This window comes from Entelurus aequoreus, linkage group LG21, assembly GCF_033978785.1.
Source record: "Entelurus aequoreus isolate RoL-2023_Sb linkage group LG21, RoL_Eaeq_v1.1, whole genome shotgun sequence".
Classification (NCBI taxonomy): Eukaryota; Metazoa; Chordata; class Actinopteri; order Syngnathiformes; family Syngnathidae; genus Entelurus; species Entelurus aequoreus.
Genome location: NC_084751.1, coordinates 43,815,301 through 43,843,075, shown reverse-complemented (window position 1 = coordinate 43,843,075; position 27,775 = coordinate 43,815,301). Strand labels below are relative to the sequence as shown.

The 27,775-nt window shown below is 40.3% G+C and overlaps 1 protein-coding gene across 1 annotated transcript in view; it reads left to right on the top strand.

The window, feature by feature from the left end:
• Positions 1-27,775, top strand: part of LOC133638758 (protein turtle homolog A-like) — a 179,295-nt gene that overhangs the window by 19,880 nt on the left and 131,640 nt on the right. The window contains exons 3-4 of the mRNA XM_062031684.1: positions 22,491-22,585; positions 26,601-26,801. Of these exons, the coding sequence (XP_061887668.1) occupies positions 22,525-22,585; positions 26,601-26,801 (262 nt within the window). The 5' untranslated portion in view covers positions 22,491-22,524. The remainder of the gene's footprint in view (positions 1-22,490; positions 22,586-26,600; positions 26,802-27,775) is intronic.

Genomic DNA, 27,775 nt, shown 5'->3' with positions numbered 1-27,775 from the left:
TTCCTGTTCTTTGAGACACCTGTGCTGACAACTTCCTACAATTCCCCCAGCTAAAAACAACATTTTCATTTCCTCTCTCGTCTCCCGGGGGGGGGGGGGGAATAAAAGTGTCCATCAAAATCTTGCTCACCAATTAAACACCTTTGCTATGCATGTTGGTCCTGTCACCAAGTGTTGGAAAGTTGTCTTCTTTCACGAGGATTGCTATTAGATGATTCTATTGCAAAATCTAGTCAAGTTGGTGCTGTCTGGAGCAGATACTGTAGACCAGTGGTCCCCAACCACCGGGCCGCGGCCCGGTACCGGTCCGCAGACCGATTGGTACCGGGCCGTACAAGAAAAAAAAAAAAAAAAAAAAAATATTATTATTATTTTTTTTGGTGCTATTAAAGGCCTACTGAAATGATTTTTTTTAATTTAAACGGGAATAGCAGATCCATTCTATGTGTCATACTTGATCATTTCGCGATATTGCCATATTTTTGCTGAAAGGATTTAGTAGAGAAAATCGACGATAAAGTTTGCAACTTTTACGCGCTGATAAAAAAAAGCCTTGCCTGTAGCGGAAGTAGCGTGACGTCACAGGAGCTAGTATTCCTCACAATTCCCCGTTGTTTACAATGGAGCGAGAGAGATTCGGACCGAGAAAGTGATGATTACCCCATTAATTTGAGCGAGGATGAAAGATTCGTAGATGAGGAACGTTACAGTGAATGACTTGAGAGGCAGTGATGGACGTATCTTTTTTCGCTCTGACCGTAACTTAGGTACAAGCTGGCTCATTGGATTCCACACTCTCCTTTTTCTATTGTGGATCACAGATTTGTATTTTAAACCACCTGGGATACTATATCCTCTTGAAAATGAGAGTCAAGAACGCTAAATGGACATTCAGTGCCTTTTATCTCCACGACAATACATCGGCGAAATGCTTTAGCTACGAGCTAACGTGATAGCATCTTGCTTTAACTGCATATAGAAACAAAAGAAATAAACCCCTGACTGGAAGTATAGATAGAAAATCAACAATACTATTAAACCGTGGACATGTAAATACACGGTTAATGCTTTCCAGGCTGGCGAAGGTTAACAATGCTGTGCTAACGACGCCATTGAAGCTAACTTAGCAACCGGACTGCACAGAGCTATGCTAAAAACATTAGATCTCCACCTACGCCAGCCAGCCCTCATTTGCTCATCAACACCCGTGCTCACCTGCGTTCCAGCGATCGGCAGAAGGACGAAGGACTTCACCCGATGCGTTTGGCGGCCCGGAGACGTAGGAAGTCAGGGTGAAGTCGGCGGCTAGCGTGGCTAGCGCGGCTAGCGCTCCAACAAAGTGCTCCTGGTTGTGTTGCTGTAGTCCGCTGCTAATACACCGATCCCACCTACAACTGTCTTCTTTGCAGCCTTCATTGTTCATTAAAAAAATTGCAAAAGATGTCCAGAATACTGTGGAATTATGAAATGAAAACAGAGCTTTTTGTATAGGATTCTACGGGGTACCATAACTTCCGTTACTCGGACTTCGTCTTCGTCACGCGCATACGTCATCATACCGCGATGTTTCAGCCGGATATTTCTTGGGAAATTTAAAATGTCACTTTATAAGTTAACCCGGCCGTATTGGCATGTGTTGCAATGTTAAGATTTCATCATTGATATATAAACTATCAGACTGCGTGGTCGGTAGTAGTGGCTTTCAGTAGGCCTTTAAATCAACATAAAAAACACAATATATACATTATATATCAATAAAGATCAATGCAGTCTGCAGGGATACAGTCCATAAGCACACATGATTGTATTTCTTTATTAAAAAAAATAAAAAAATAAAAATAATTTCTGCTGACGTATGCAGTAACATATTGTGTCACTTTCCATTCTATTATTTTGTCAACATTATTAAGGACAAGCGGTAGAAAAGGAATTATTAATCCACTTGTTAATTTACTGTTAATATCTGCTTATTTTCCGTTTCAACATGTTCTATCTACACTTCTGTTAAAATGTAATAATCACTTATTCTTCTCTTCTTTGATACTTTACATTAGTTTTGGATGGTACCACAAATTTAGGTATCGATCTGATACCAAATAGTTACAGGATCATACATTGGTCATAGTTTAAATCCTCATGTGTCCAGGTAGGTATTTCCCGAGTTTATAAACATAATATACATTTTAAAAAAAAAGAAAAAAACATTTTGTGATGCTAAAAATATATTGATTTAATCATAGCAGTATCGACTAGATATGCTCCTGTACTTGGTATCATTACAGTGGATGTCAGGTGTAGATCCACCCATGGCGTTTGTTTACATTGTGACGCCGGTGAGCTACGGTGTGCAGTGAAGCATGTTTAGCTATTCTTCTTTGATACTTTACATTAGTTTTGGATGATACCACATATTTATGTATCGATCCGATACCAAGTAGTTACAGGATCATACATTGCTCATAATCAAAGTCCTCATGTGTCCAGGGACATATTTCCTGAGTTTATAAGCATAATATGAATTTTAAAAAAAAACGAAAAAAGATTTTGTGATGCTAAAAATATTAATGTAATCATAGTAATATCGACTAGATACGCTCCTATACTTGGTATCATTACAGTGGATGTCAGGTGTAGATCCACCCATGGCGTTTGTTTACATTGTGACTCTGGTGAGCTATTGTATCCTCCTACGGTGTGTAGTGAAGCATGTTTAGCTATTCCTCATCCTGCAGTGATAATGATACTTGTAAAAACGTACGTTTTGTCACCATGGAGACGAGGATTAGTGATTTAGAAGTAGCTAAAACACTGCAGACTGCGGATATATGTTAACTGCTAGCGAGCGAGCCATGTTTTAAAGTGAAGTGAAGTGAATTATATTTATATAGCGCTTTTCTCTAGTGACTCAAAGCGCTTTTACACAGTGAAACCCAATATCTAAGTTACATTTAAACCAGTGTGGGTGGCACTGGGAGCAGGTGGGTAAAGAAGCGGGGATCGAACCTGGAACCCTCAAGTTGCTGGCACGGCCGCTCTACCAACCGAGCTATACCGCCCCTAAAGCGCCTCTTCCTGAGGGTGTTTCAGGGTTATAACTTCACCTTTATCTTTACTTTTTAAGCCAAAATGCATCCATTCTCCCTTTTCTGTCTACACACTGTGTCTGCTTGTAAGTACTCTGTGTGTGTGTACTGCCGAACATGCTCCTCTGCTCGTAAAACCAGCAATGTCATGCCCGTTAAAAAATAAATAAATTGTGAACCGGTACATTTCAAACAGAGTATAGTACCGTTTTGGATTAATTAGTACCTTGATATTATACTAGTACCGGTATACCGTACAACCCTAGTTGAAACAGGGAGAAACACATATTTTATGCAGCAGATTCCTGTAGATTTTACAGTAAAAAAAACGGCAGCTCAGTTGGCTGACTTTTACCGTAGAATTTACAGGTTTTTTTTAACTGTAAATTGAAAAACGGTACTGTTTTTTTTCTTCCGTAGCGAAATTCTGGCAACTGATCTACCAGTCTTTTTTTTACTGTAAAATATACGATCGTTGTTTTTACAGACCTACACTGCAAAAAGTGAAATCTAAGTAAGATGAAATATCTCAAATAAGGGTGATATTTGCTTATTTTCTGTCTGATAAGATCATTCTTCTCACTAAGCAGATTTTATGTTGGAGCAGGGGTGTCCAAAGTGCGACCCGGGGGCCATTTGTGGCCCGCAGGTCATTTTTTAACGGCCCCACGGCACATTTTAAAAATTCGATTGAAAACAATTAAAAACTTAAGTGGTATAAAAGAGCAAACAGGTGAAATGTAACAAGAAAATGTCGCAATGTATACTCTAATAACACAAAGCTGCCGTGCAGGCTGTTTCTTTCTTCAATGTCATTATGAATTATTGACCTATTCAAGGCTTAAAAACGTCACATCTAAGATATTTTTGGGGAAAATGTTGCATATTTTGTGTTATTAAAAAACTGAGCTGTTTTTTTTAATAAAGAAGGGCCAAAACGAACAAACGAAAAACATAAACAACAATAAAACGTATAATTGACGGATAGATCTGAAGTTGATCTCGAGATTATTGTGTTAAAAGTAAACAGTAAAAATAGAATTAATTTTTTAACACTAATTATTTGGATCCCCAATAATTTTAGTGTGATTTTTTTTTAAGTGTCATTGCTCCAAAAATAATAATGAATTAAAATCAATGTTGTTATGAGTTATTGACCTTTTTAAGGCTCCAATTATTATATAATCTCAAATATTCCATTTAAAAATTTTATTGTGTGAAAATATTGCATATTTTGTATTTTTTCCATAAAAAACAGGGTTTTCTTTGACAACAAGAGCATACAACTTAAATCTTTAAAACCCTTATATTGACAGATAGACCTAATGTTGATCTAGAGATTTAAAACTTGAATAATAATACAAATAATAATACTGAATAATGACACATTTTTTATATTTTTTTGACCAAAACCCTTTGGGGTCCCCGGGATCAAGCCTGAGTGGAGGCCTAAATGTATATTTTTTATACATATATTGTATTGGTTTTTAAAATAAAAAATATCAAAATGGCCCCCGCTTGCTTTGATTTTTCAGAATGCGGCCCTCAGTGGAAAAAGTTTGGACACCCCTGTGTTAGAGTGTTTTACTTGTTTTAAGGGTTTTGGTCCTAAATGATCTCAGTAAGATATTACAGCTTGTTGCTGAGATTTGATGAGCTATATTGAGTAAAACATGCTTGAAACTAGAATATCAACTGTTGCAAAGCTGTGTCATCAACACTCACAAGTATAAAACTACTTTTTTAAAGTCATCATTTCTTACTTCACGCATGAAAAAAAAATCATGATGCCGAGCGGATATCATTATGTCAAGATAATGGCACTAGCATTTACTTCATTTAAGAATATTTTTCAACATATTGAGCAAAAAGGTCTCTTTTTTTTTTCTTCCACTTTTTATTAGTGAGAATATACTTTTTTTAAGGTATTTTGGGGTTCTTTGAGGTTAGCTAATTTGACTTGTTTTGGAAAGTCTTGACAAGCCACATTTTTCATAAAGAAGGGCCTAAAACGAACAAACGAAAAACATAAACAACAATAAAACGTATAATTGACGGATAGATCTGAAGTTGATCTCGAGATTATTGTGTTAAAAGTAAACAGTAAAAATATAATTTATTTTTTAACACTAATTATTTGGATCCCCAATAATTTTACTGTGATTTGTTTTTAAGTGTCATCGCTCAAAAAATAATAATGAATTAAAATCAATGTTGTTATGAGTTATTGACCTTTTTAATGCTCCAATTATTATATAATCTCAAATATTCCACTTAAAAAAGGTATTGTGTGAAAATATTGCATATTTTGTATTTTATATTGAGCAAAAAGGTCTCTTTTTTTTTCTACCAAGAAAAGTGCACTTTTTATTAGTGAGAATATACTTTTTTAAAGGTATTTTGGGGTTCTTTGAGGTTAGCTAATTTGACTTGTTTTGGAAAGTCTTGACAAGCCGCATTTTTTATAAAGAAGGGCCTAAAACGAACAAACGAAAAACATAAACAACAATAAAACGTATAATTGACGGATAGATCTGAAGTTGATCTCGAGATTATTGTGTTAAAAGTAAACAGTAAAAATAGAATGTATTTTTAACACTAATTATTTGGATCCCCAATATTTTTTTAAGTGTGATTTGTTTTTAAGTGTCATTGCTCAAAAAATAATAATGAATTAAAATCAATGTTGTTATGAGTTATTGACCTTTTTAAGGCTCCAATTATTATATAATCTCAAATATTCCACTTAAAAATGGTATTGTGTGAAAACATTGCATATTTTGTATTTTTTCCATAAAAAAACAGGGTTTTCTTTGACAACAAGAGCATAAAACTACTTTTTTAAAGTAATCATTTCTTACTTCACGCATGAAAAAAAAAATCATGATGCCGAGCGAATATCATTATGTCAAGATAATGGCACTAGCATTTACTTCATTTAAGAATATTTTTCAACATATTGAGCAAAAAGGTCTCCTTTTTTTTCTACCAAGAAAAGTGCACTTTTTATTAGTGAGAATATACTTTTTTTAAGGTATTTTTGGGTTCATTGAGGTTAGCTAATTTGACTTGTTTTGGAAAGTCTTGACAAGCCACATTTTTTTTATAAAGAAGGGCCTAAAACGAACAAACGAAAAACATAAACAACAATAAAACGTACAATCGACGGATAGATCTGAAGTTGATCTCGAGATTATTATGTTAAAAGTAAACAGTAAAAATAGAATTTATTTTTTAGCACTAATTATTTGAGTCCCCAATAATTTTAGTGTGATTTGTTTTTAAGTGTCATTGCTCAAAAAATAATAATGAATTAAAATCAATGTTGTTATGAGTTATTGACCTTTTTAAGGCTCCAATTATTATATAATCTCAAATATTCCACTTAAAAATGTTATTGTGTGAAAATATTGCATATTTTGTATTTTATATTGAGCAAAAAGGTCTCTTTTTTTTTCTACCAAGAAAAGTGCACTTTTTATTAGTGAGAATATACTTATTTTAAGGTATTTTGGGGTTCATTGAGGTTAGCTAATTTGACTTGTTTTGGAAAGTCTTGACAAGCCAAATTTTTTCATAAAGAAGGGCCTAAAACGAACAAACGAAAAACATAAACAACAATAAAACGTACAATTGACGGATAGATCTGAAGTTGATCTCGAGATTATTGTGTTAAAAGTAAACAGTAAAAATAGAATTTATTTTTTAACACTAATTATTTGGATCCCCAATAATTTTAGTGTGATTTGTTTTTTAAGTGTCATTGCTCAAAAAAAATAATGAATTAAAATCAATGTTGTTATGAGTTATTGACCTTTTTAAGGTTCCAATTATTATATAATCTCAGATATTCCACTTAAAAATGTTATTGTGTGAAAATATTGCATATTTTGTATTTTATATTGAGCAAAAAGGTCTCTTTTTTCTAGCAAGAAAAGTGCACTTTTTATTAGTGGAGAATTTTACTTATTTTAAGGTATTTTGGGGTTCATTGAGGTTAGCTAATTTGACTTGTTTTGGAAAGTCTCGACAAGCCACATTTTCTTGTTCTATTGGCAGATAATTTTGCTTAGTTCAAGTAAAATACCCCTCATTTTTGTATTTTTTTTTCTTGTTTTTGAACACTGACTTTTTGCAGTGTACCAGTTTTTGTTTTCATACTGCATCAGTGTAAATGGAAAAGACTAGCACACATGCCCACAGCAACATGATAATTTTGTTACAAAAGCCGTGTTTGGAAAAGTGCATGATTCCACTCAGCCGTTCAACAGCAATCAAGCAGCCATTACATCCTTTTTTCAATCCTTTCATTATGAAGGTCCCTATTGTACGTGCAACAGGCGGTTTTTAGGGTTTGGAACATTTTTTAATTTGGAGCCTGCTGCAAAACTCCATCTTTCAGCGTATGATGTTTGTCAAAGGAAGTACTTTGTCACTGAATAACACATTGTGTTGACATTTTTTGTTAGTTTAGAAGCAGTTTGTTCCAAAGCACATATGTGTCTGGTCTGAGAGTAAGTAGCTCACTGTGTTTATATTTGGACTGGCAAATAACTGAGATTTTCTAGTTCTACCCTCTAGTCCAGGGGTCACCAACCTTTTTGAAACCAAGAGCTACTTCTTGGGTACTGATTAATGCGAAGGGCTACCAGTTTGATACAAACTTAAATAAATTGCCAGAAAAAGCCAATTTGCTCAATTTACCTTTAACTCTATGTATTATTAATAATTAATGATATTTACACTTAATTGAACGGTTTAAAAGAGGAGAAAACACGAAAAAAAAAGACAATTAAATTTCGACTCTTTAAAATTCAAAATTCAACCGAAAAAAAGAAGAGAAAAACTAGCTAATTCGAATCTTTTTTAATTAAAAAAAAAAAGAATTTATGGAACATCATTAGTAATTTTTCCTGATTAAGATTAATTTAGAGTTTTGATGACATGTTTTAAATAGGTTAAAATCCAATCTACACTTTGTTAGAATATATAACAAATTGGACCAAGCTATATTTCTAACAAAGACTAATCATTATTTCTTCTAGATTTTCCAGAACAACATTTTTTAAAGAAATTCAAAAGACTTTGAAATAAGATTTAAATTTGATTCTACAGATTTTCTAGATTTGCCAGAATATTTTTTTTGAATTTTAATCATAATAAGTTTGATATTTCACAAATATTCTTCGTCGAAAAAACAGAAGCTAAAATGAAGAATTTAATTTAAATGTATTTATTATTCTTTACAATAAAACAAATACATTTACTTGAACATTGATTTAAATTGTCAAGAAAGAAGAGGAAGGAGTTTAAAAGGTAAAAAGGTATATGTGTTTAAAATCCTAAAATAATTTTTAAGGTTGTATTTTTTCTCTATAATTGTCTTTCTGAAAGTTATAAGAAGCAAAGTAAAAAAATAATGAATTTATTTAAACAAGTGAAGAACGGGACAAGCGGTAGAAAATGGATGGATGGATGGATGGAAGACCAAGTCTTTAAATATTTTCTTGGATTTTCAAATTCTATTTGAGTTTTGTCTCTCTTAGAATTAAAAATGTCGGGCAAAGCGAGACCAGCTTGCTGGTAAATAAATACAATTTAAAAAATAGAGGCAGCTCACTGGTAAGTGCTGCTATTTGAGCTATTTTAGAACAGGCCAGCGGGCTACTCATCTGGTCCTTACGGGCTACCTGGTGCCCGCGGGCACCGCGTTGGTGACCCCTGCTCTAGTGTGTAAATTAGCTGTGTAATAATGACCGTATTTTCCGGACCATAGGGCACACCGGATTATAAGGCGCACTGCCAATTAGCGGGTCTAGTCAGGTCTATTTTCATACAAAGGTGCACTAAAGGGGTCATATTATTATTATTTTTTTTCAAAATGTAAAATACTTCCTTGTGGTCTACATAACATGTAATGGTGGTTCTTTGGTCACAATGTTGCATGGATGATGTTTTACACATCATCTTCAAAGCCGCTTTCTGACAGTCGCTTCAGGATGCCCCGTTTTGTGGGCGGTCTTATTTACGTGGCTCACCTTCGACGGCGTCTTCTCCCCGTCATCTTTGTTGTAGCGGTGTAGCGTGCAAGGACGGGAGTGGAAGAAGTGTCCAAAAGATAGAGCTAACTGTTGTAACAACTTGTCTTGTTCCGGCTGCTGCTAATAAAGGCGACAGGTGATTAGACAACAAGGCACAGCCGGGCAATCTACCCGCCTGTCGCTGTCTTCGAGGCCGGTCCTTGCACACCCCGTTCCGCCGCAGGCCCGCAGGCCACGCCCCCCTCCACAAGCACATTTTGATTAAACTTTCAGGAAATGTCCGAATTGGGATCAAGAAGAAGTGATTACATTTTGGGGGTGATCCGGCTCACCATCTATACTCATGCCTTTTTCGCTATTGAGAGGTCAGGCCTGTCGGAGATTCGTTCTTCTTTTCCTAGTTCTTGCTTCTTCTACTGTAAACCCAGTAAAATAGCTCTCGATGCCTTATTTTAATCTAACTTTCTGTCTGGTTGCACCTTTCACACACACTTAAGAAACTCACCTCCCACATCATAGCAGACTAGACTAGGTCACCCACACAGGTTACCATGAGGCAACCTTGCTCAAATGGGAAGTCTTGGCCTGCAACAGTAGTTTGGCAGAAGAAAGAATGAGCCAGTAGAAATGTACAATACTGTACACTTGAAATATTGAATGACCTGGTCTTGTATCTGTAGTGTTGCTACTCTGATTTTTCAAAATTATATATCAAGCCTAGTCTCAAACAGCCTTAAAGGGACAGTTTGCAATTTGCTCAATTTTATATTTTTCAAATCAACAAATATAACAACAACACCACTGGCTAGTAGGGATAGGCGACATGGCCTAAAATCTTTATTGTGATACTGTATAATCTTCTTGATTCCCCTTAGGGGCGATGGACGGCCGAGTAACGCTTAAACAGCTGCAGCCTGCCCTCCGTAGCTCCCACTCCCTCCCCTCTGTTGCAAGTTTTGTTGATTCTATGTAACATGTGGGTAACATGGGTATTGTGGCCAAACAGCTACATTTTTTTCATCTGACATCACATGGACAAAAATAAGACCTTCTGGAGGAAAGTTCTGTGGTCAGATGAAACACAAATTGAGCTGTTTGGCCACAATACCCAGCAATATGTTTGGAGGAAAAAAGGTGAGGCCTTTAATCCCAGGAACACCATTCCTACCGTCAAGCATGGTGGTGGTAGTATTATGCTCTGGGCCTGTTTTGCTGCCAATAGAACTGGTGCTTTACCGAGAGTAAATGGGACGATGAAAAGGGAGGATTACCTCCAAATTCTTCAGGACAAGCTAAAATCATCAGCCCGGAGGTTGGGTCTTGGGCGCAGTTGGGTGTTCTAACAGGACAATGACACTAAACACACGTCAAAAGTGGTAAAGGAATGGCTACATAGATAGATAGATAGGACTTTATTGTCATTGCACAAGTACAACAAAACTATGTTTTCAGCACAAACCCATTCAAGATTAGACAAACAGTGTGCAGGGTTACAGAACAGGAACAATGATGGGTCGCCACAAGGCGCCCCGTAAAAGATGGGGAAAAAGGTAAAACGCTGGGGAAGGATGAGTAAAAAAATACAATCTTGACCGGGCTCCTTAGGGGGCCCAGTCTGGAGTGGGGAAAAAACCTCCATAGCAAAGCACATATACATATTACAACGTACATCTTGAGATTTCTAGCAACAGAGGGAAGGGAGTGCGGGGTCATGGTGGTAGGCTGCAGCTCTCAGGCGCTGACCATCCTTTCATCACCCCTATGGGATTTGCGTCGAGGGCGTTGTGTTGGGGGTGTGTGTATGTGTGGCGTATATATTTTTTGGATGCATGTAAATCAGGCTAGAATGAAGGTTTTAGAATGGCCTTCCCAAAGTCCTGACTTAAACGTGTGGACAATGCTGAAGAAACAAGTCCATGTCAGAAAACCAACACATTTAGCTGAACTGCACCAATTTTGTCAAGAGGAGTGGTCAAAAATTCAAGCAGAAGCCTGTGGATGGCTACCAAAAGCGCCTTATTGCGGTGAAACTTGCCAAGGGACATGTAAGCAAATATTAAAGGCCTACTGAAAGCCACTACTACCGACCACGCAGTCTGATAGTTTATACATCAATGATGAAATCTTAACATTGCAACACATGCCAATACGGCCGGGTTGGATTAGTAAAGTGCAATTTTAAATTTCTCGCGAAATATCCTGCTGAAATGGTGACTCTTTTGCAATTTGTTTAATGAACAATGGAGATGGCAAAGAAGAAAGCTGTAGGTGGGAAGCGGTGTATTAGCGGCCGGCTGCAGCAACACAAACACGTAGCCGGTGTTTCATTGTTTACATTCCCGAACGATGACAGTCAAGCTTTACCATTGGCCTGGGACAACAGAGACTCTTACCAGGAGGACTTTGAGTTGGATACGCGGTACCGTGAGTACGCAGCTGCGGCTTCCAAACATTTGATCGCTTGCCTGTACGTGCGTGCCGCTATGTGCATGTCACGTACGTAACTTTGGGGAAATATATGTGCAGTATGAACTTTGCGGAGGTGAACTGTACTTTGGGCTGTGGGATTGAGTGTGTTGTGCGGGTGTTTTGAGTTGTATTGGCGGGTTATATGGACGGGAGGGGGGAGGTGTTGGTTATGCGGGATTAATTTGTGGCATATTAAATATAAGCCTGGTTGTGTTGTGGCTAATAGAGTATATATATGTCTTGTGTTTATTTACTGTTTTAGTCATTCCCAGCTGAATATCAGGTCCCACCCGCCTCTCACAGCATCTTCCCTATCTGAATCGCTCCCACTGCCCTCTAGTCCTTCACTCTCACTTTCCTCATCCACGAATCTTTCATCCTCGCTCAAATTAATGGGGAAATCGTCGCTTTCTCGGTCCGAATCGCTCTCGCTGCTGGTGGCCATGATTGTAAACAATGCGCAGATGTGAGGAGCTCCACAACCTGTGACGTCACGCTACTTCCGGTACAGGCAAGGCTTTTTTATCAGCGACCAAAAGTTGCGAACTTTATCGTCGATGTTCTCTACTAAATCCTTTCAGCAAAAATATGGCGATATCGCGAAATGATCAAGTATGACACATAGAATGGATCCGCTATCCCCGTTTAAATAAGAAAATCTCATTTCAGTAGGCCTTTAAAGTCCGTTGCTATAGTTCTTAGCTATTGTGCTCAAGCTGTATTTTTCCTATCTGTGCAAGGACAAAACTTCTTGTCTGAAGGGTTGGCCTTAGCCGCAGATGTTATCTTTGTTTTAGCCCGCTAACAGCCAAGGACTTCAAGGACCTCAACGAAGATAAGACGACAGCACGCAGACGAAGCAGAGACAAGGGGAAATCACAAGGCCCCCAGCACATTCCGTCACGTATTCTGCGTACTGGAGCGGCTTTGCATGATATATGTGACCACTCCTTTTAGAGGCGGCGAAATGATCAAGTATGACACATAGAATGGATCCGCTATCCCCGTTTAAATAAGAAAATCTCATTTCAGTAGGCCTTTAACATTGCTGTATGTATACTTTTGACCCAGCAGATTTGCTCCATGAATGTTTTTTGTGACCAACAAGTATGTGCTCCAATCACTCTATCACAAAAAATAAGAGTTGTAGAACTGATTGGAAACTCAAGACGGCCATGACGTGATGTTCTTTACAAGTGTATGTAAACTTTTGACCACGACTGTACCTTTTTTCATGTCCAATGTTAATATAATTAGATAAATCGAATATAAAAGATAAAATAATGACACACTTATTAGCACAGGATATTCTTGCCCACTTGATATTGCATTAAAAAAAGTGCTGGCAAACGATGTGAAAAAAGAAGATTGATCACACTGTTGGATTTTGATTAATTGCAGTAAATGACTCGCCTGCATAGTTTAAATTGGCAGAGGTAGCCACTCTATTCATCTCGTTTGTTACTGCTCCTGGCCTCCATTGTATAAAAGGGACAGCGCTCTGTTCTGTTCAAGCAGATGGTAATTCACGGTCGCATGGGGCCCTGATTGTTTTCCTGCCTTGCTCACAGCTGACAGCATATCTGTTGGGGCGTAGAACCATTACACTTTGATGACACCGGCGGCATCAAGTCAATTCCCTGTTGTTGCAGCATGGATTGGACTTTATTAACCTTTATGGAGGGTATTGTGTCTACGAGTCATTAAAAGACAATAGGAGCGACGACACTACGGGACTCCCACTCGTCAGGGGAGGACGGCTCTTGATCTGCGTTATTATCCTTTTGTGTGCACCACGCTCTCCTCAATGTGACTTTTACTTCACAGAGGGCTGTGGAAAAAAAAAGGTCTAGCGGGTGGAAACCTTTGCTTACGTTACGAGTAGCGATGGTTCAGAAGGATTCTGTGTAAGCGCTTGTGTACTTGCAGCTCCTTGGTGTTACGCAATTTGTCTATGTCCTTGACACGCTGCGGGGTGTATAGAAAATATTGCTGTCAAATTTTCTTTCATCTCACTCCTGTTGTGAGGTACTTGTGTTAGGTCTGGGGCTCCAGCTGGAAAAAGGATTTTGGAAGATCACGGAACATTCGTACTTAATATTTTGCCGTTAACTAAAACAAATGTGCGCATGTATTACTTTTGATACAAGTAAGAAAGTCATCCATCCATACATCCATCTTCTTCCGCTTATCCTAAGCAGGGAAGCCCAGACTTCCCTCTCCCCAGCCACTTCGTCCAGCTCCTCCCGGGGGATCCCGAGGCGTTCCCAGCCCAGCCGGGAGAGATAGTCTTCCCAACGTGTCCTGGGTCTTCCCCGTGGCCTCCTACCGGTCAAACGTGCCCGAAACACCTCCCTAAGGGAGGCGTTCGGGTGGCATCCTGACCAGATGCCCGAACCACCTCATCTGGCTCCTCTCGATGCTTTACTTTGAGTTCCTATCTCTAAGGGAGAGCCCCGCCACACGGCGGAGGAAGCTCATTTTTGCCGTTTGTACCCGTGATCTGACCTCCTTCAGCCTTACTGCCCCACCCGATCCCTAAGATCAGCCGATCAGCTGCTACTGACGGTCCCGGACACAAGGCTGAAGCTTAGAGGTGACAGAGCTTTCGCCGCTGCTGCTCCCAAGCTCTGGAACGACTTACCTCTGAGTGTTAGACAAGCCTCTTCTCTTCCTGTTTTTAAATCTCTCTTAAAAACATACTTTTATTCCATGGCTTTTAACACTGAGTGATACCCATCCTGCAATGGCGCCCCATAATACACCTGCTGTGAACCTGTTTTTATGTTTTTATATTTTTTATATTTTATTTATTTATTTTTTATCGTGTTCTGTTTGTGTTGTGTTTGCTCGGTTCTCGTATTATTTTTAACCTGCCCATTGTACAGCACTTTGGCTACCCCTGTGGTCAATTTTAAATGTGCTTTATAAATAAAGTTGATTTGATTTGATCTTGTCATAACCCAAAGCTCATGGCCATAGCTGAGGATGGGAACGTAGATCGACCGGTAAATTGAGAGCTTTGCCTTCCGGCTCAGCTCCTTCTTCACCACAACGGATCGATACAGCATCCGCATTACTGAAGACACCGCACCGATCCGCCTGTCGAACTCACGATCCACTCTTCCCTCACTCGTGAACAAGACTCAGAGGTACTTGAACTCTTCCCCGTGGCCTCCTACCGGTCGGACGTGCCCGAAACACCACCCTAGCGAGGTGTTCGGGTGGCATCCTGACCAGATGCCCGAACCACCTCTTCTGGCTCTTCTCCATGCTTTACTTGGAGCTCCTATCTCTAAGGGAGAGCCCCGCCACCCGGCGGAAGAAGCTCATTTCGGCCGTTTGTACCCGTGATCTTATCCTTTCGGTCATAACCCAAAGCTCATGACCATAGGTGAGGATGGGAACGTAAATCGACCGGTAAATTGAGAGCTTTGCCTTCCGGCTCAGCTCCTTCTTCACCACAACGGATCGATACAGCATCCGCATTACTGAAGACACCGCACCGATCCGCCTGTCGAACTCACGATCCACTCTTCCCTCACTCGTGAACAAGACTCAGAGGTACTTGAACTCTTCCCCGGGGCCTCCTACCGGTCAAATGTGCCCTAAACACCTCCCTAGGGAGGCGTTCGGGTGGCATCCTGACCAGATGCCCGAACCACCTCATCTGGCTCCTCTCCATGTAGAGGAGCAGCGGCTTTCCTTTGAGCTCCTCCCGGATGACAGAGCTTCTCACCCTATCTCTAAGGGAGAGCCCCGCCACCTGGCGGAGGAAGCTCATTTCGGCCGCCTGTACCCGTGATCTTGTCCTTTCGGTCATAACCCAAAGCTCATGACCATAGGTGAGGATGGGAACGTAAATCGACCGGTAAATTGAGAGCTTTGCCTTCCGGCTCAGCTCCTTCTTCACCACAACGGATCGATACAGCATCCGCATTACTGAAGACACCGCACCGATCCGCCTGTCGAACTCACGATCCACTCTTCCCTCACTCGTGAACAAGACTCAGAGGTACTTGAACTCTTCCCCGGGGCCTCCTACCGGTCAAATGTGCCCTAAACACCTCCCTAGGGAGGCGTTCGGGTGGCATCCTGACCAGATGCCCGAACCACCTCATCTGGCTCCTCTCCATGTAGAGGAGCAGCGGCTTTCCTTTGAGCTCCTCCCGGATGACAGAGCTTCTCACCCTATCTCTAAGGGAGAGCCCCGCCACCTGGCGGAGGAAGCTCATTTCGGCCGCCTGTACCCGTGATCTTGTCCTTTCGGTCATAACCCAAAGCTCATGACCATAGGTGTGGGTGGGAACGTAGATCGACCCGTAAATTGAGATCTTTGTCTTCCGGCTCAGTTCCTTCTTCACCACAACGGATCGATACAGCGTCCGCATTACTGAAGACGCCGCACTGATCCGCCTGTCGATCTCACGATCCACTCTTCCCTCACTCGTGAATAAGACTCCGACGTACTTTAACTCTTCCCCATGGCCTCCTACCGGTCGGACGTGCCCGAAACACCTCCCTAGGGAGGCGTTCGGGTGGCATCCTGACCAGATGCCCGAACCACCTCATCTGGCTCCTCTCCATGTAGAGGAGCAGCGGCTTTCCTTTGAGCTCCTCCCGGATGACAGAGCTTCTCACCCTATCTCTAAGGGAGAGACCCGCCACCCGGCGGAAGAAGCTCATTTCAGCCGCTTGTACCCGTGATCTTGTCCTTTCGGTCATAACCCAAAGCTCATGACCATAGGTGAGGATGGGAACGTAGATCGACCTGTAAATTGAGAGCTTTGCCTTCCGACTCAGCTCCTTCTTCACCACAACGGATCGATACAGCGTCCGCATTACTGAAGACGCCGCACCGATCCGTCTGTCGATCTCACGATCCACTCTTCCCTCACTCGTGAACAAGACTCCGAGGTACTTGAACTCTTCCCCGTGGCCTTCTACCGGTCAAATGTGCCCTAAACACCTCCCTAGGGAGGCGTTCGGGTGGCAACCTGAGCAGATGCCCGAACCACCTCATCTGGCTCCTCTCGATGTGGAGGAGCAGCGGCTTTACTTTGAGCTCTTCCTGGATGACAGAGCTTCTCACCCTATCTCTAAGGGAGAGCCCCGCCACCCGGCGGAGGAAGCTCATTTTGTCCGCTTGTACCCGTGATCTTATCATAACCCAAAGCTCATGGCCATAGGTGAGGATGGGAACGTAGATCGACCGGTAAGTTGAGAGCTTTGCCTTCTGGCTCAGCTCCTTCTTCACCACAACGGATCGATACAGCATCCGCATTACTGAAGACACCGCACCGATCCGCCTGTCGATCTCACGATCCACTCTTCCCTCACTCGTGAACAAGACTCAGAGGTACTTGAACTCTTCCCCGTGGCCTCCTACCGGTCGGACGTGCCCGAACACCACCCTAGCGAGGCGTTCGGGTGGCATCTTGACCAGATGCCCGAACCACCTCTTCTGGCTCCTCTCCATGCTTTACTTGGAGCTCCTATCTCTAAGGGAGAGCCCCGCCACCCGGCAGAGGAAGCTCATTTCGGCCGTTTGTACCCGTGATCTTGTCCTTTCGGTCATAACCCAAAGCTCATGACCATAGGTGAGGATGGGAACGTAGATCGACCGGTAAACTGAGAGCTGTGCCTTCTGGCTCAGCTCCTTCTTCACCACAACGGATCGATACAGCGTCCGCATTACTGAAGACGCCGCATCGATCAGCCTGTCGATCTCACGATCCACTCTTCCCTCACTCGTGAACAAGACTTCAAGGTACTTGAACTCTTCCCCGTGGCCTCCTACCGGTCGGACGTGCCCTAAACACCTCCCTAGGGAGGCGTTCGGGTGGCATCCTGACCAGATGTCCGAACCACGTCATCTGGCTTCTCTCCATGTGGAGGAGCAGCGGCTTTCCTTTGAGCTCCTCCCGGATGGCAGAGCTTCTCACCCTATCTCTAAGGGAGAGACCCGCCACCCGGCGGAGGAAACTCATTTCGGCCGCTTGTACCCGTGATCTTGTCCTTTCGGTCATAACCCAAAGCTCATGACCATAGGTGAGGATGGGAACGTAGATCGACCGGTAAATTGAGAGCTATGCCTTTCTTCCGGCTCAGCTCCTTCTTCACCACAAAGGATCGATACGGCGTCCGCATTACTGAAGATGCCGCACCGATCCGCCTGTCGATCTCACGATCCACTCTTCCCTCACTCGTGAACAAGACTCAGAGGTACTTGAACTGCTCCACTTGGGGCAATATCTCCTTGAGCTGTACATCAAGCAAGAATGGGAAAGAATTCCACCTGAGAAACTTAAAAAATGTGTCTCCTCAGTTCCCAAATGTTTACTGAGTGTTGTTAAAAGGAAAGGCCATGTAACACAGTGGCGAACATGCCCCTGTGACAACTTTTTTGCAATGTGTTGCTGCCATTAAACTCTATGTTAATGATTATTTGCAGGTTTCTCATTGTGAACATTAAATATCTTGTCTTTGCAGTCTATTCAATTGAATATAAGTTGAAAAGGATGTTTTTATTTACCATTTACACAACGTGCGAACTTCACTGGTTTTGGGTTTTGTATTCAAGAGTTAGAATGCATAAAGAAAAACAAATGTGTGCTTGTCTTGCATAAGGAGTGTGAATGATCGGCACAATTCCAGAAAAGTGCAGTTCCCCTTTAAGGGTTTCTGTCTTTGTATCCAGGAGGATGGTTGAATCGCACAAGCAAGGCTTTAGCGTCGCTGTCAAGGTGGATGCAGTACAATAATCATTTTACACGTCTTTAAAGATCCTGACAGTTATGGGACAAAAGAGTCAAGTGCTAGACCCAAAAAACATTTAATCTGTTTTAAGCCGTGGGATCCAATAAATCTTCCCGTGAGGTTCCAGGCTGATTAAGACTGATGCTGCCGCCCCGTAACCAGAAGACGGCGTCTCCAAGAAAAGGACGTAAACATGGAGCCGATGGCGTCAGTTAATGGCTACCTAATGCCCTTGGGGAGACGATGCATCCGTCTTGTCTGTTAGGTGCTTTAAAACCTTTCCAGAATCCCTACCCTAAGATGGGATGGTAAATAAAGGCCAAGTAGCTTCATTGGCTTTCAGTGTGTTTTTGTGTTGACACAGTGCTATTGTCAATAGATGGTGGACTATTTACCTTGGATTCTGATCACATTTTCAAAGCAATGTGAGCAGCTACAGTAAACTAGGGTTGTACGGTATACCGGTACTAGTATAGTATCACGGTTCTAATGAATCAAAAACGGTACTATACTCTGGTTGAAAAGTACCAGTTCGGTCTATCTGTGTTGGCCCTGTGATGAGGTGGGCGGTATAGCTCGGACGGTATAGCTCGGTCGGTAGAGCGGCCGTGCCAGCAACTTGAGGGTTCCAGGTTCGATCCCCGCTTCCGCCATCCTAGTCACTGCCGTTGTGTCCTTGGGCAAGACACTTTACCCACCTGCTCCCAGTGCCACCCACTCTGGTTTAAATGTAACTTAGATATTGGGTTTCACTATGTAAAGCGCTTTGAGTCACTAGAGAAAAAGCGCTATATAAATATAATTCACTTCACACTTCAGGTGGCGACTCGTCTAGGGTGTAACCCGCTTCCCGCCCGAATGCAGCTGAGATAGGCTCCAGCACCCCCCGCCACCCCGAAAGGGACAAGAGTTAGAAAACGGATGGATGGATGGGTTCCCAATTTTTTAAATGTTGAGATTTTTTTAACGGGCATGACGGCGTGTCGTCACGTCGTGACATTGCTGGTTTTACCAGCAGAGGAGCATGTTCAGCAGCGCACACACAGAGAGTACTTACAAGCAGACACAGAAAAGGGAGAATGGACGCATTTTGGCTTAAAAACTGACGATAAAGGTGAAGTTATAACACTGAAACACCCTCAGGAAGAGGTGCTTTAAGACATGGCTAGCTAGATAGCAGCTAACATTGTCAGAAAAATTGTATGTAAATGATCAAAAAACTTTCCGTTCTCTGAGTTCCCAGTGAACCAGACGAAAGCTGCCTTTGTTGCACCAAGCCAAAGGCTTGGAAATATCCGCTGTGTACGATGGGAGGAGACGGGAGGGGTTATCTATTTTGATCCAAGACCTGCCCAAGGTCGATCCAGGACCAGTCCAAGCCTGAGGCATCTTTTTCTTTTGTGTTAATGTGACCGAAAACAATGGCTGTTTACATACCCCCCATTCCTTTAGAAACAGCTGTAGTTATGTAAACGGGGAAAGCCCAAATAAAACGAGGTGGCGTACAATCTTTCGCCAGAGCGGGCTGAGACACTGTGCAAGGGTACAGTGTCCAGGCGTCTCTCCTCAAATTGAGCCAAATTTAATTCTGTCTCTGTTTAATTCTTTGCTTCTTGTCTTGTTTAATAGATGTCATCAGTGTTTGAACCTGACAAACGTCCACCCGCGGTCGGCAGTGTTTTAGCTACTTCTAAATCACTAATCCTCACCTCCATGGCGACAAATAAATACATTTTCTCCCAAGTAGCATTATCACTGCAGGACGAGGAATAGCTAAACATGCTTCACTACACACCGTAAGAGGATACAACAGCTCACTGGCGTCCCCGCCAACAAAAGATAGCGCGCCTGAAAGTAAATAAATGCCATGGGTGGATTTACACCTGACATCCACTGTAATGATACCAAGTACAAGGGCGTATCTAGTCGATACTACTATGATTACATGGATATGTTTTATCGTCACATAATCTTTTTTCCTTTAAAAAAAAATCATATTATGTTTATAAACTCAGGAAATACGTCCCTGGACACATGAGGACTTTGAATATGACCAATGTATGATCCTGTAACTACTTGATATCGGATCGATACCTATATTTGTGGTATCATACAAAACTAATGTAAAGTATCCAAATAACAGAAGAATAAGTGATTATTACATTTTTAAAGAAGTGTAGATAGAAACAGAAAATAAGCAGATATTAACAGTAAATGAACAAGTGGATTAATAATCAATTTTTACAGTTTGTCCTTAATAATGTAGACAAAATAATAGGTGTATAAATGACACAATATGTTACTGCATACGTCAGCAGACTAATTAGGAGTCTTTGTTTGTTTACTTACTACTAAAAGACAAGTTGTCTAGTATGTTCACTATTTTATTTAAGGACTAAATTGCAATAATAAACATATGTTTCATGTACCCTAAGATTTTTTGTTAGAATAAAGACAATAATGCCATTTTTGTGGTCCCCTTTATTTAGAAAAGTATCAAAATACATTTTGGTACCGGCACCAAAATATTGGTATGGGGACAACCCTACAGTAAATGGACATATCAGATATGAGAAGAAATGGGACTTTATTTAGCATTGAGTAGGGATGATGTTCGAAACCGGTTCTCCTGGTTGTTCGATAAGAAAAGAACCGATTCCATGGACTCGAATCCTTTTTTTAAAAACCGGTTCCCGTTATCGAGGCCACTATCGTAAAGAAAAAGAGTTGGTTCTTTATTCGAATCCCTGGGAACCGTCCCACAGGGCATTTCCTGTGGGACGGTTGTGTTAGCTCTTACAAGCCTTGGAAAAGATAAGTCTGTAAGTAAACTGTTTAACTTGTTTATATAACTCAATATTAAGGTGGAAAGTGGTTACATTTGATACTAAGATGTTTATTGAAAAACGATTTTTGTGCACTGTTTCAATGGCTGTTTTGAGGACTTAAAATGGCTGCCAGTCGTGTATTTCCACCATTGAAATAATTTCAACACTCAGAAGTATTTGTTTGATGATAGTACTGTATATTTGTGTGAAACTAATATTTACATATTGTGTATTAAATTTCAGTATGTTAATTGAATCGCATAGCTTATACATTTGTCATTGTGTGTATTTCAGTTTAAAAAAAAAAAAATAATAACAGTCCAGTGCAAGACAAAAGTAAAGATAGGAAAAGACAAAGCAAGATCAACAACAATAAAGAGCCTAAATGGATTAATCTGCTTTGGAACTTTACTAGACGTCTTGGATTGTTTGTTTAGCTGTCTGCCTGTGTGTGTAGTTAGTATGTTCCAATAGCAGCAGAAGTGCACTTTTTGTAGAGCTGTATTATTTTCAGTTTTGTGCCTAAGGGACTGATTTTATTTAACACTATATTATTATTTATACACCTATAGTGATCACAGAGACAGGTTGTTTTTGTGTTACTGTATATATTTGTTTTTTTGAAAAATCCCACTTTGGGTAACAACAGTCAATATTTATTTATTTAATTTTATTTTTTTAGGGGGGGTAACAGTCAATATTTATTTATTTATTTTATTTCATGTTTTTCTTGTATAATAAAAGTGAGCTTTTGTTAAACCAAATATTGTGTGTTTATCTGGATTCGATAAGAGAATCGATAAGGAATCGGTTCGATAAGAGGATTCGATAATGGGCTCAAACTCCATAATTTCTTATCAAACATCATCCCTAGCATTGAGGCTGACAGGGTAAACTTCAACTTATGCTTTGACTGCAGCTCAGCTTACTTTTGTCCTTAAGTGCTGACTCTCCAGGCTGCACGAGCCAAACGTCTTCAGTGATGCGCTCCAAATAAAACACTTAGATGTCGTTATGCACACGACTCTCTGAAGATTTACGTGACGTTTATGACATTTACTTTTCAGAGAAGGAAATAAAGGCCAGGGTGTTTTTTTGGCCGCAGAGGCAACCATAGCCATTTGTGTAATGATACGGGATGAATTCCAATAATTGGAAAGCTATATGAAAAAAAATGGGGACGCTTCTCTCGCGTGGTCTGTAAAATGGTTACAGAAATAGAAGCTCAAGCTGGAGCTCTTTCACAGACGCTCGTTTGTGCAGCCACGTTATTTATGTCAATGTGACAATTATGTGTCTTTTGCCAACAGATTGGGTATGCTGCAGGTTGTTTGAGTGACAGCTATGGGGTTAAGAAGGTCATACGTTCTCTCTCTGTCAGTGTCCACACTTTTCTGCCTAGTCCGTAAGTATATTTTCTTCTTTCACTTTCAGTTTCTCTTTGTTTGTGATCTTTTAGGTAGCCCGGGCCGATAGTCAATAAGTCGATTCATCAAAAAATACATGAAAATCAAGTGGTTAACTTTGCAAACCATTATAGAATCATCAGAATCAGGGCCTGCAGACCGAGGCCAAGGGGTAAAAAAAACCTCATAGCCATAGCACACATAAGCATGTGTGTAAGAGGGAAACATCAAAGGACATTAAAGACAACTAGAATAAGCAATTCCTGAAGAAATTGCGTGTGAACGCTCCAATGCTGAAGTTGAACTGAAATGCCGGCAGAATGTAGTATGAATGTAAGAATAGTTTGAATGTTGGAATGGTTTGAATGTCGAAGAGATTGAATTTCCAGGAAAACCGGTAATTGGTTCGGAACTTGGGAAAGTGTTTGTTTGAATGTCCAGGATGATGTCGGGACGGTTCGAATAGGTTGAAAAATGTGAGAATTGTGCAACTTGGGAAAAATGTCCCATTCATTTCAATGGGAATTTCATGGAAATTTGGGAAAATTTCGGGAAAAGTGGGGATTTTTATTTAAATTTAAAAAAAAAAAGTGAATGTTCTGTATGGTTGGTGTTAGAATTTTTCAAATCGGTCGAGAAATGCTGAAGTAGTAACATTTTTAATTGGTGTTACAGAATTCCTGGAATTTCGGGAAAAACAATAATTTTTCTGGTTCAAAAAACAACTTTGTTTTTTTGTTCTGATTAAGAGGAAGGATTTGACGGTGGAACGGTTAAACTGGGTTGAAAAAAGGGTGAAAACAGGGTTTGAAAAAAATGGGAATTCTGGGAATTCCTGGAATTTTTTTTGAACTTGAAAAAATCATAGATTGAATTTGCAGGATGAGTGGAATATGTTGAAGTGGGAATGGTTTGAATCGGTGGAAAAATGTGGAAATGTTGGAAGTTTGAAAAATGGCCAATTCATTTTGAATGGGAAACATGAAATGTGAATGTTCTGAATGGTTGGTGTTAGAATTTTTCAAATCGGCCGAGAAATGCTGAAGTAGTAACCATTTTAATTGGTATTACGTAATTCCTGGAATTTCGGGAAAACCAAGAATTTTTCTGGTTCAAAAAAACAACCTTGTTTTTTTGTCCTGATTAAGAGGAAAAATTTGACGATGGAACGATTAAAGTGGGTTGAAAAATGTGGAAGGAGTAGCCGCTAGAAATAAGGGTGAAAATAGGGCTTGAAAAAATGGGAATTCCTGGAATTTTTTTGAACTTGGAAAAATGACAGTTTGAATATCCAGGATGAGTGGAATGTGTTGATAATGGAACGGTTCGAATAGATTGAAAAATGTGAGGATTGTGCAATTTGGAAAAATGTCCCTTTTCTTTTAATGGGAATTTCATGGAAATTTGGGGGAATTTCAGGAAAAGTGGGGATTTTTATTTAAATCTAAATTTTTTTTGAATGTTCTGTATAGTTGGTGTTATAATTTTTCAAATCGGTCGAGAAATGCTGAAGTAGTAACATTTTTAATTGAGAAATGGTATTACGGAATTCCTAGAATTTCGGGAAAACCGAGAATTTTTCTGGTTCAAAAAACAACTTCGTTTTTTTGTCCTTTTTTGACGGTGGAACGGTTAAAGTGGGTTGAAAAACGTGGAAGGAGTAGTCGCTAGAAAATAGGGTTTGAACAAATGTGAATTCTGGGAATTCCTGGAATTTTTTTGAACTTGGAAAAATTATAGTTTGAATGTCCAGGATGAGTGGAATATGTTGAAGGTGGAATGGTTTGAATCGGTGGGAAAATGTGGAAATGTTGGAAGTTTGAAAAATGGCCAATTAATTTTGAATGGGAAAAATGTCCCGGAAAAGCTGGAATTCTGGGAAATCTGGGAATTTTTGGAATTTGGCCAATTCATTTTGAATGGGAAAAATGAAATGTGAATGTTCTGAATGGTTGGTGTTAGAAATTTTCAAATCGGTCGAGAAATGCTGATGTAGTAACATTTTGAATTGAGAAATGGTATTACGGAATTCCTGGAATTTCGGGAAAACAAAGAATTTTTCTGGTTCAAAAAACAACTTTGTTTTCTTGTCCTGATTAAGAGTAAGGATTTGACGGTGGAACGGTTAAAGTGGGTTGAAAAATGTGGAAGGAGTAGTCGCTAGAAAAAAGGGTGAAAATTGGGTTTGAAAAAATGGGAATTCTGGGAACTCCTGGAATTTTTTTGAACTTGGAAAAATTATAGTTTGAATGTCCAGGATGAGTGGAATATGTTGAAGGTGGAATAGTTTGAATCGGTGGAAAAATTTGGAAATGTTGGAAGTTTGAAAAAGGCCCAATTCATTTTGAATGGGAAAAATGAAATGTGAATATTCTGAATGGTTGGTGTTAGAATTTTTCAAATCGGTCGAGAAATTTCTGAAGTAGTAACATTTTTAATTGAGAAATGGTATTACGGAATTCCTGGAATTTCGGGAAAACCAAGAATTTTTCTGGTTCAAAAAACAACTTTGTTTTTTTGTCCTGATTAAGAGGAAGGATTTGACGGTGGAACGGTTAAAGTGGGTTGAAAAATGTATAATTTTTCCAAATTCAAAAAAATTCCAGGAATTCCCAGAATTCCTGTTTTTTCAAACCCTTTTTCCACCCTTTTATCTGGCGACTACTCCTTCAAACGCATTTCAACCGTTCCACCGTCAAAACATTCCTCTTAATCAGGACAAAAAACAAAGTTGTTTTTTGAACTGTAAAAATTCCCGGTTTTCCTCAAATTCCAGGAATTCTGTAATACCAGTTCTCAATTCAACATGTTACTACTTCAACATGTCTCCACCGATTTGAAAAATTCCAACCCCAACCATTTCAACTCATTCAGACCATTCAAGTTTTTTACCATTTAAAAAAAAATCCAGCATTTCCCGAAAGTCCCACATTTTTGGGGAAATTCCCATTTAAATCAATGGGACGTTCTTCAAAGTTCCACAACTCCCACATTTTTCATCCGATTCAAACCGTTCTAACTTCAAACTGCTCAGCCTATTCGGGAATCGCGGGCTTTCCCTTGACAAATTCCAAAAATTCCCAGATTTCCCATAATTCCAGGTTTCCCGGGACATTTTCCCTATTCAAAATGAAATGGCCATTTTTCAAACGTCAACCATTTTCACATTCAAAATTTTCCACACATCCTGGACATTCAAACTATAATTTTTCCAAGTTCAAAAAATTTCCAGGAATTCCCAGAATTCCTGTTTTTTCCATCCCTTTTTTCACCCTTTTTTCTGGCGACTACTCCTTCCACATTTTTCAACGCATTTCAACCGTTCCACCGTCAAAACATTCCTCTTAATCAGGACAAAAAATAAAGTTGTTTTTTGAACTGAAAAAAAAACGGTTTTCCTGAAATTCCAGGAATTTTGTATTACCAGTTCTCAATTCAACATGTTACTACTTCAACATTTCTCAACCGATTTTAAAAATTCCAACACCAACCATTTCAACTCATTCAGACCATTCAAGTTTTTTACCACTTAAAAAAAATTCCGGCATTTCCCGAAATTCCCATTCTTCAAAGTTCCACAACTCCCACATTTTTCATCCGATTCAAACCGTTCCAACTTCAAACTGCTCAGCCTATTCGGGAATCGCGGGCTTTCCCTCGACAAATTCCAAAAATTCCCAGATTTCTGGGATGGCCATTTTTCAAATGTCAACCATTTCCACATTCAACATATTCCACTCATCCTGGACATTCAAACTATCATTTTTCCAAGTTTCCGGGGGCACAGACGGCAGGCCCATCAAAATTTCCGCGGGAATTTTCTAGTTATTATTATTACTATATACTCTGATTGCCTTAGTGCTTAATTTAGTCTTAAAATAATGCTCATCGTTTATTGGAACAAATTTGTGGGACAGTATATTGTTTAACAAAATGTATTATCGGCCCGGGCTTACTTTAGACCCCGTTGAGCATAATTATTTTAATATTATGCCCATTAACCTAACTTCGCAGGGTCTATCAATGGAGACAGACCCGAGGTACGTGGAGCGGTCCGGGGCACGGTAGACTTGGAATGTCCTTTTCCGCCCTCGGACTCTGCCGATGCGTCCTCGGGGTCCCTCCGTGTGCTGGAATGGGTGCGGCGAGGACTCGACATCCCTGTGCTGATCAAATTTGGATCCTACGCCCCTCGTGTCCATCCACGATACGAAGGTAAGAGCACATAACGACGGCTTTTTAAATGGAACCCATTCCTGGTGTTGTCCAGAGAATGAATGTGATGCATAACAATATCCTGTTCTCAGACAAAAACCACACCTTTCTCTGGCTTTTCAAAACTACTCTGCAGGAGTGACTTTTAAGAAAAGGAGCCGTCTTTTGTTGCATCATCATCTTCTCTGCTAACCTTCTTGCAAACAAATGGTGTCTGGGGGGGAAGAAATATCCTCAATGCACTCAGACTTCTTTTCTGTCGCTCCAGTGAAACCAGAGTGGACAAAGGAAGGAGAACATGACTGCTTGTCACATATCTGCCTTTTGTCAGAGTTGTTCTCCATTCACCCAGCAACCTGAAATTACATTCAGACCCGCTACCTTTTCCAACCTTTTTTTTTTGTCATTCCTGCAGGGGAGACTTCAGACTAAAATTCAGTTATTACAAAATCCAAAACCAGTGAAGTCGGCACGTTGTGTGAATGGTAAATAAAAACAGAATACAATGATTTGCAAATCCTTTTCAACTTATATTCAATTGAATAGACTGCAAAGACAAGATATTTAATGTCCACACTGGGAAACTTCATTTCTTTTTGCAAATAATCATTAACTTAGAATTTAATGGCAGCAACAAATTGCAAAAAAGTTGTCACAGGGGCATTTTTACCACTGTGTTACATGGCCTTTCCTTTTAACAACACTCAGTAAACGTTTGGGGAACTGATGAAACACATTTTTGAAGCTTTTCAGGTGGAATTCTTTCCCATTCTTGCTTAATGTACAGCCGGGGGTCTCCGTTGTGCTATTTTAGGCTTCATAATGCGCCACACATTTTCAATGAGAGACAGGTCTGGACTACAGGCAGGCCAGTCTAGTACCCACACTCTTTTACTATGAAGCCGCGCTGTTGTAACACGTGGCTTGGCATTGTCTTGCTGAAATAAGCAGGGGCGTCCATGATAACGTTGCTT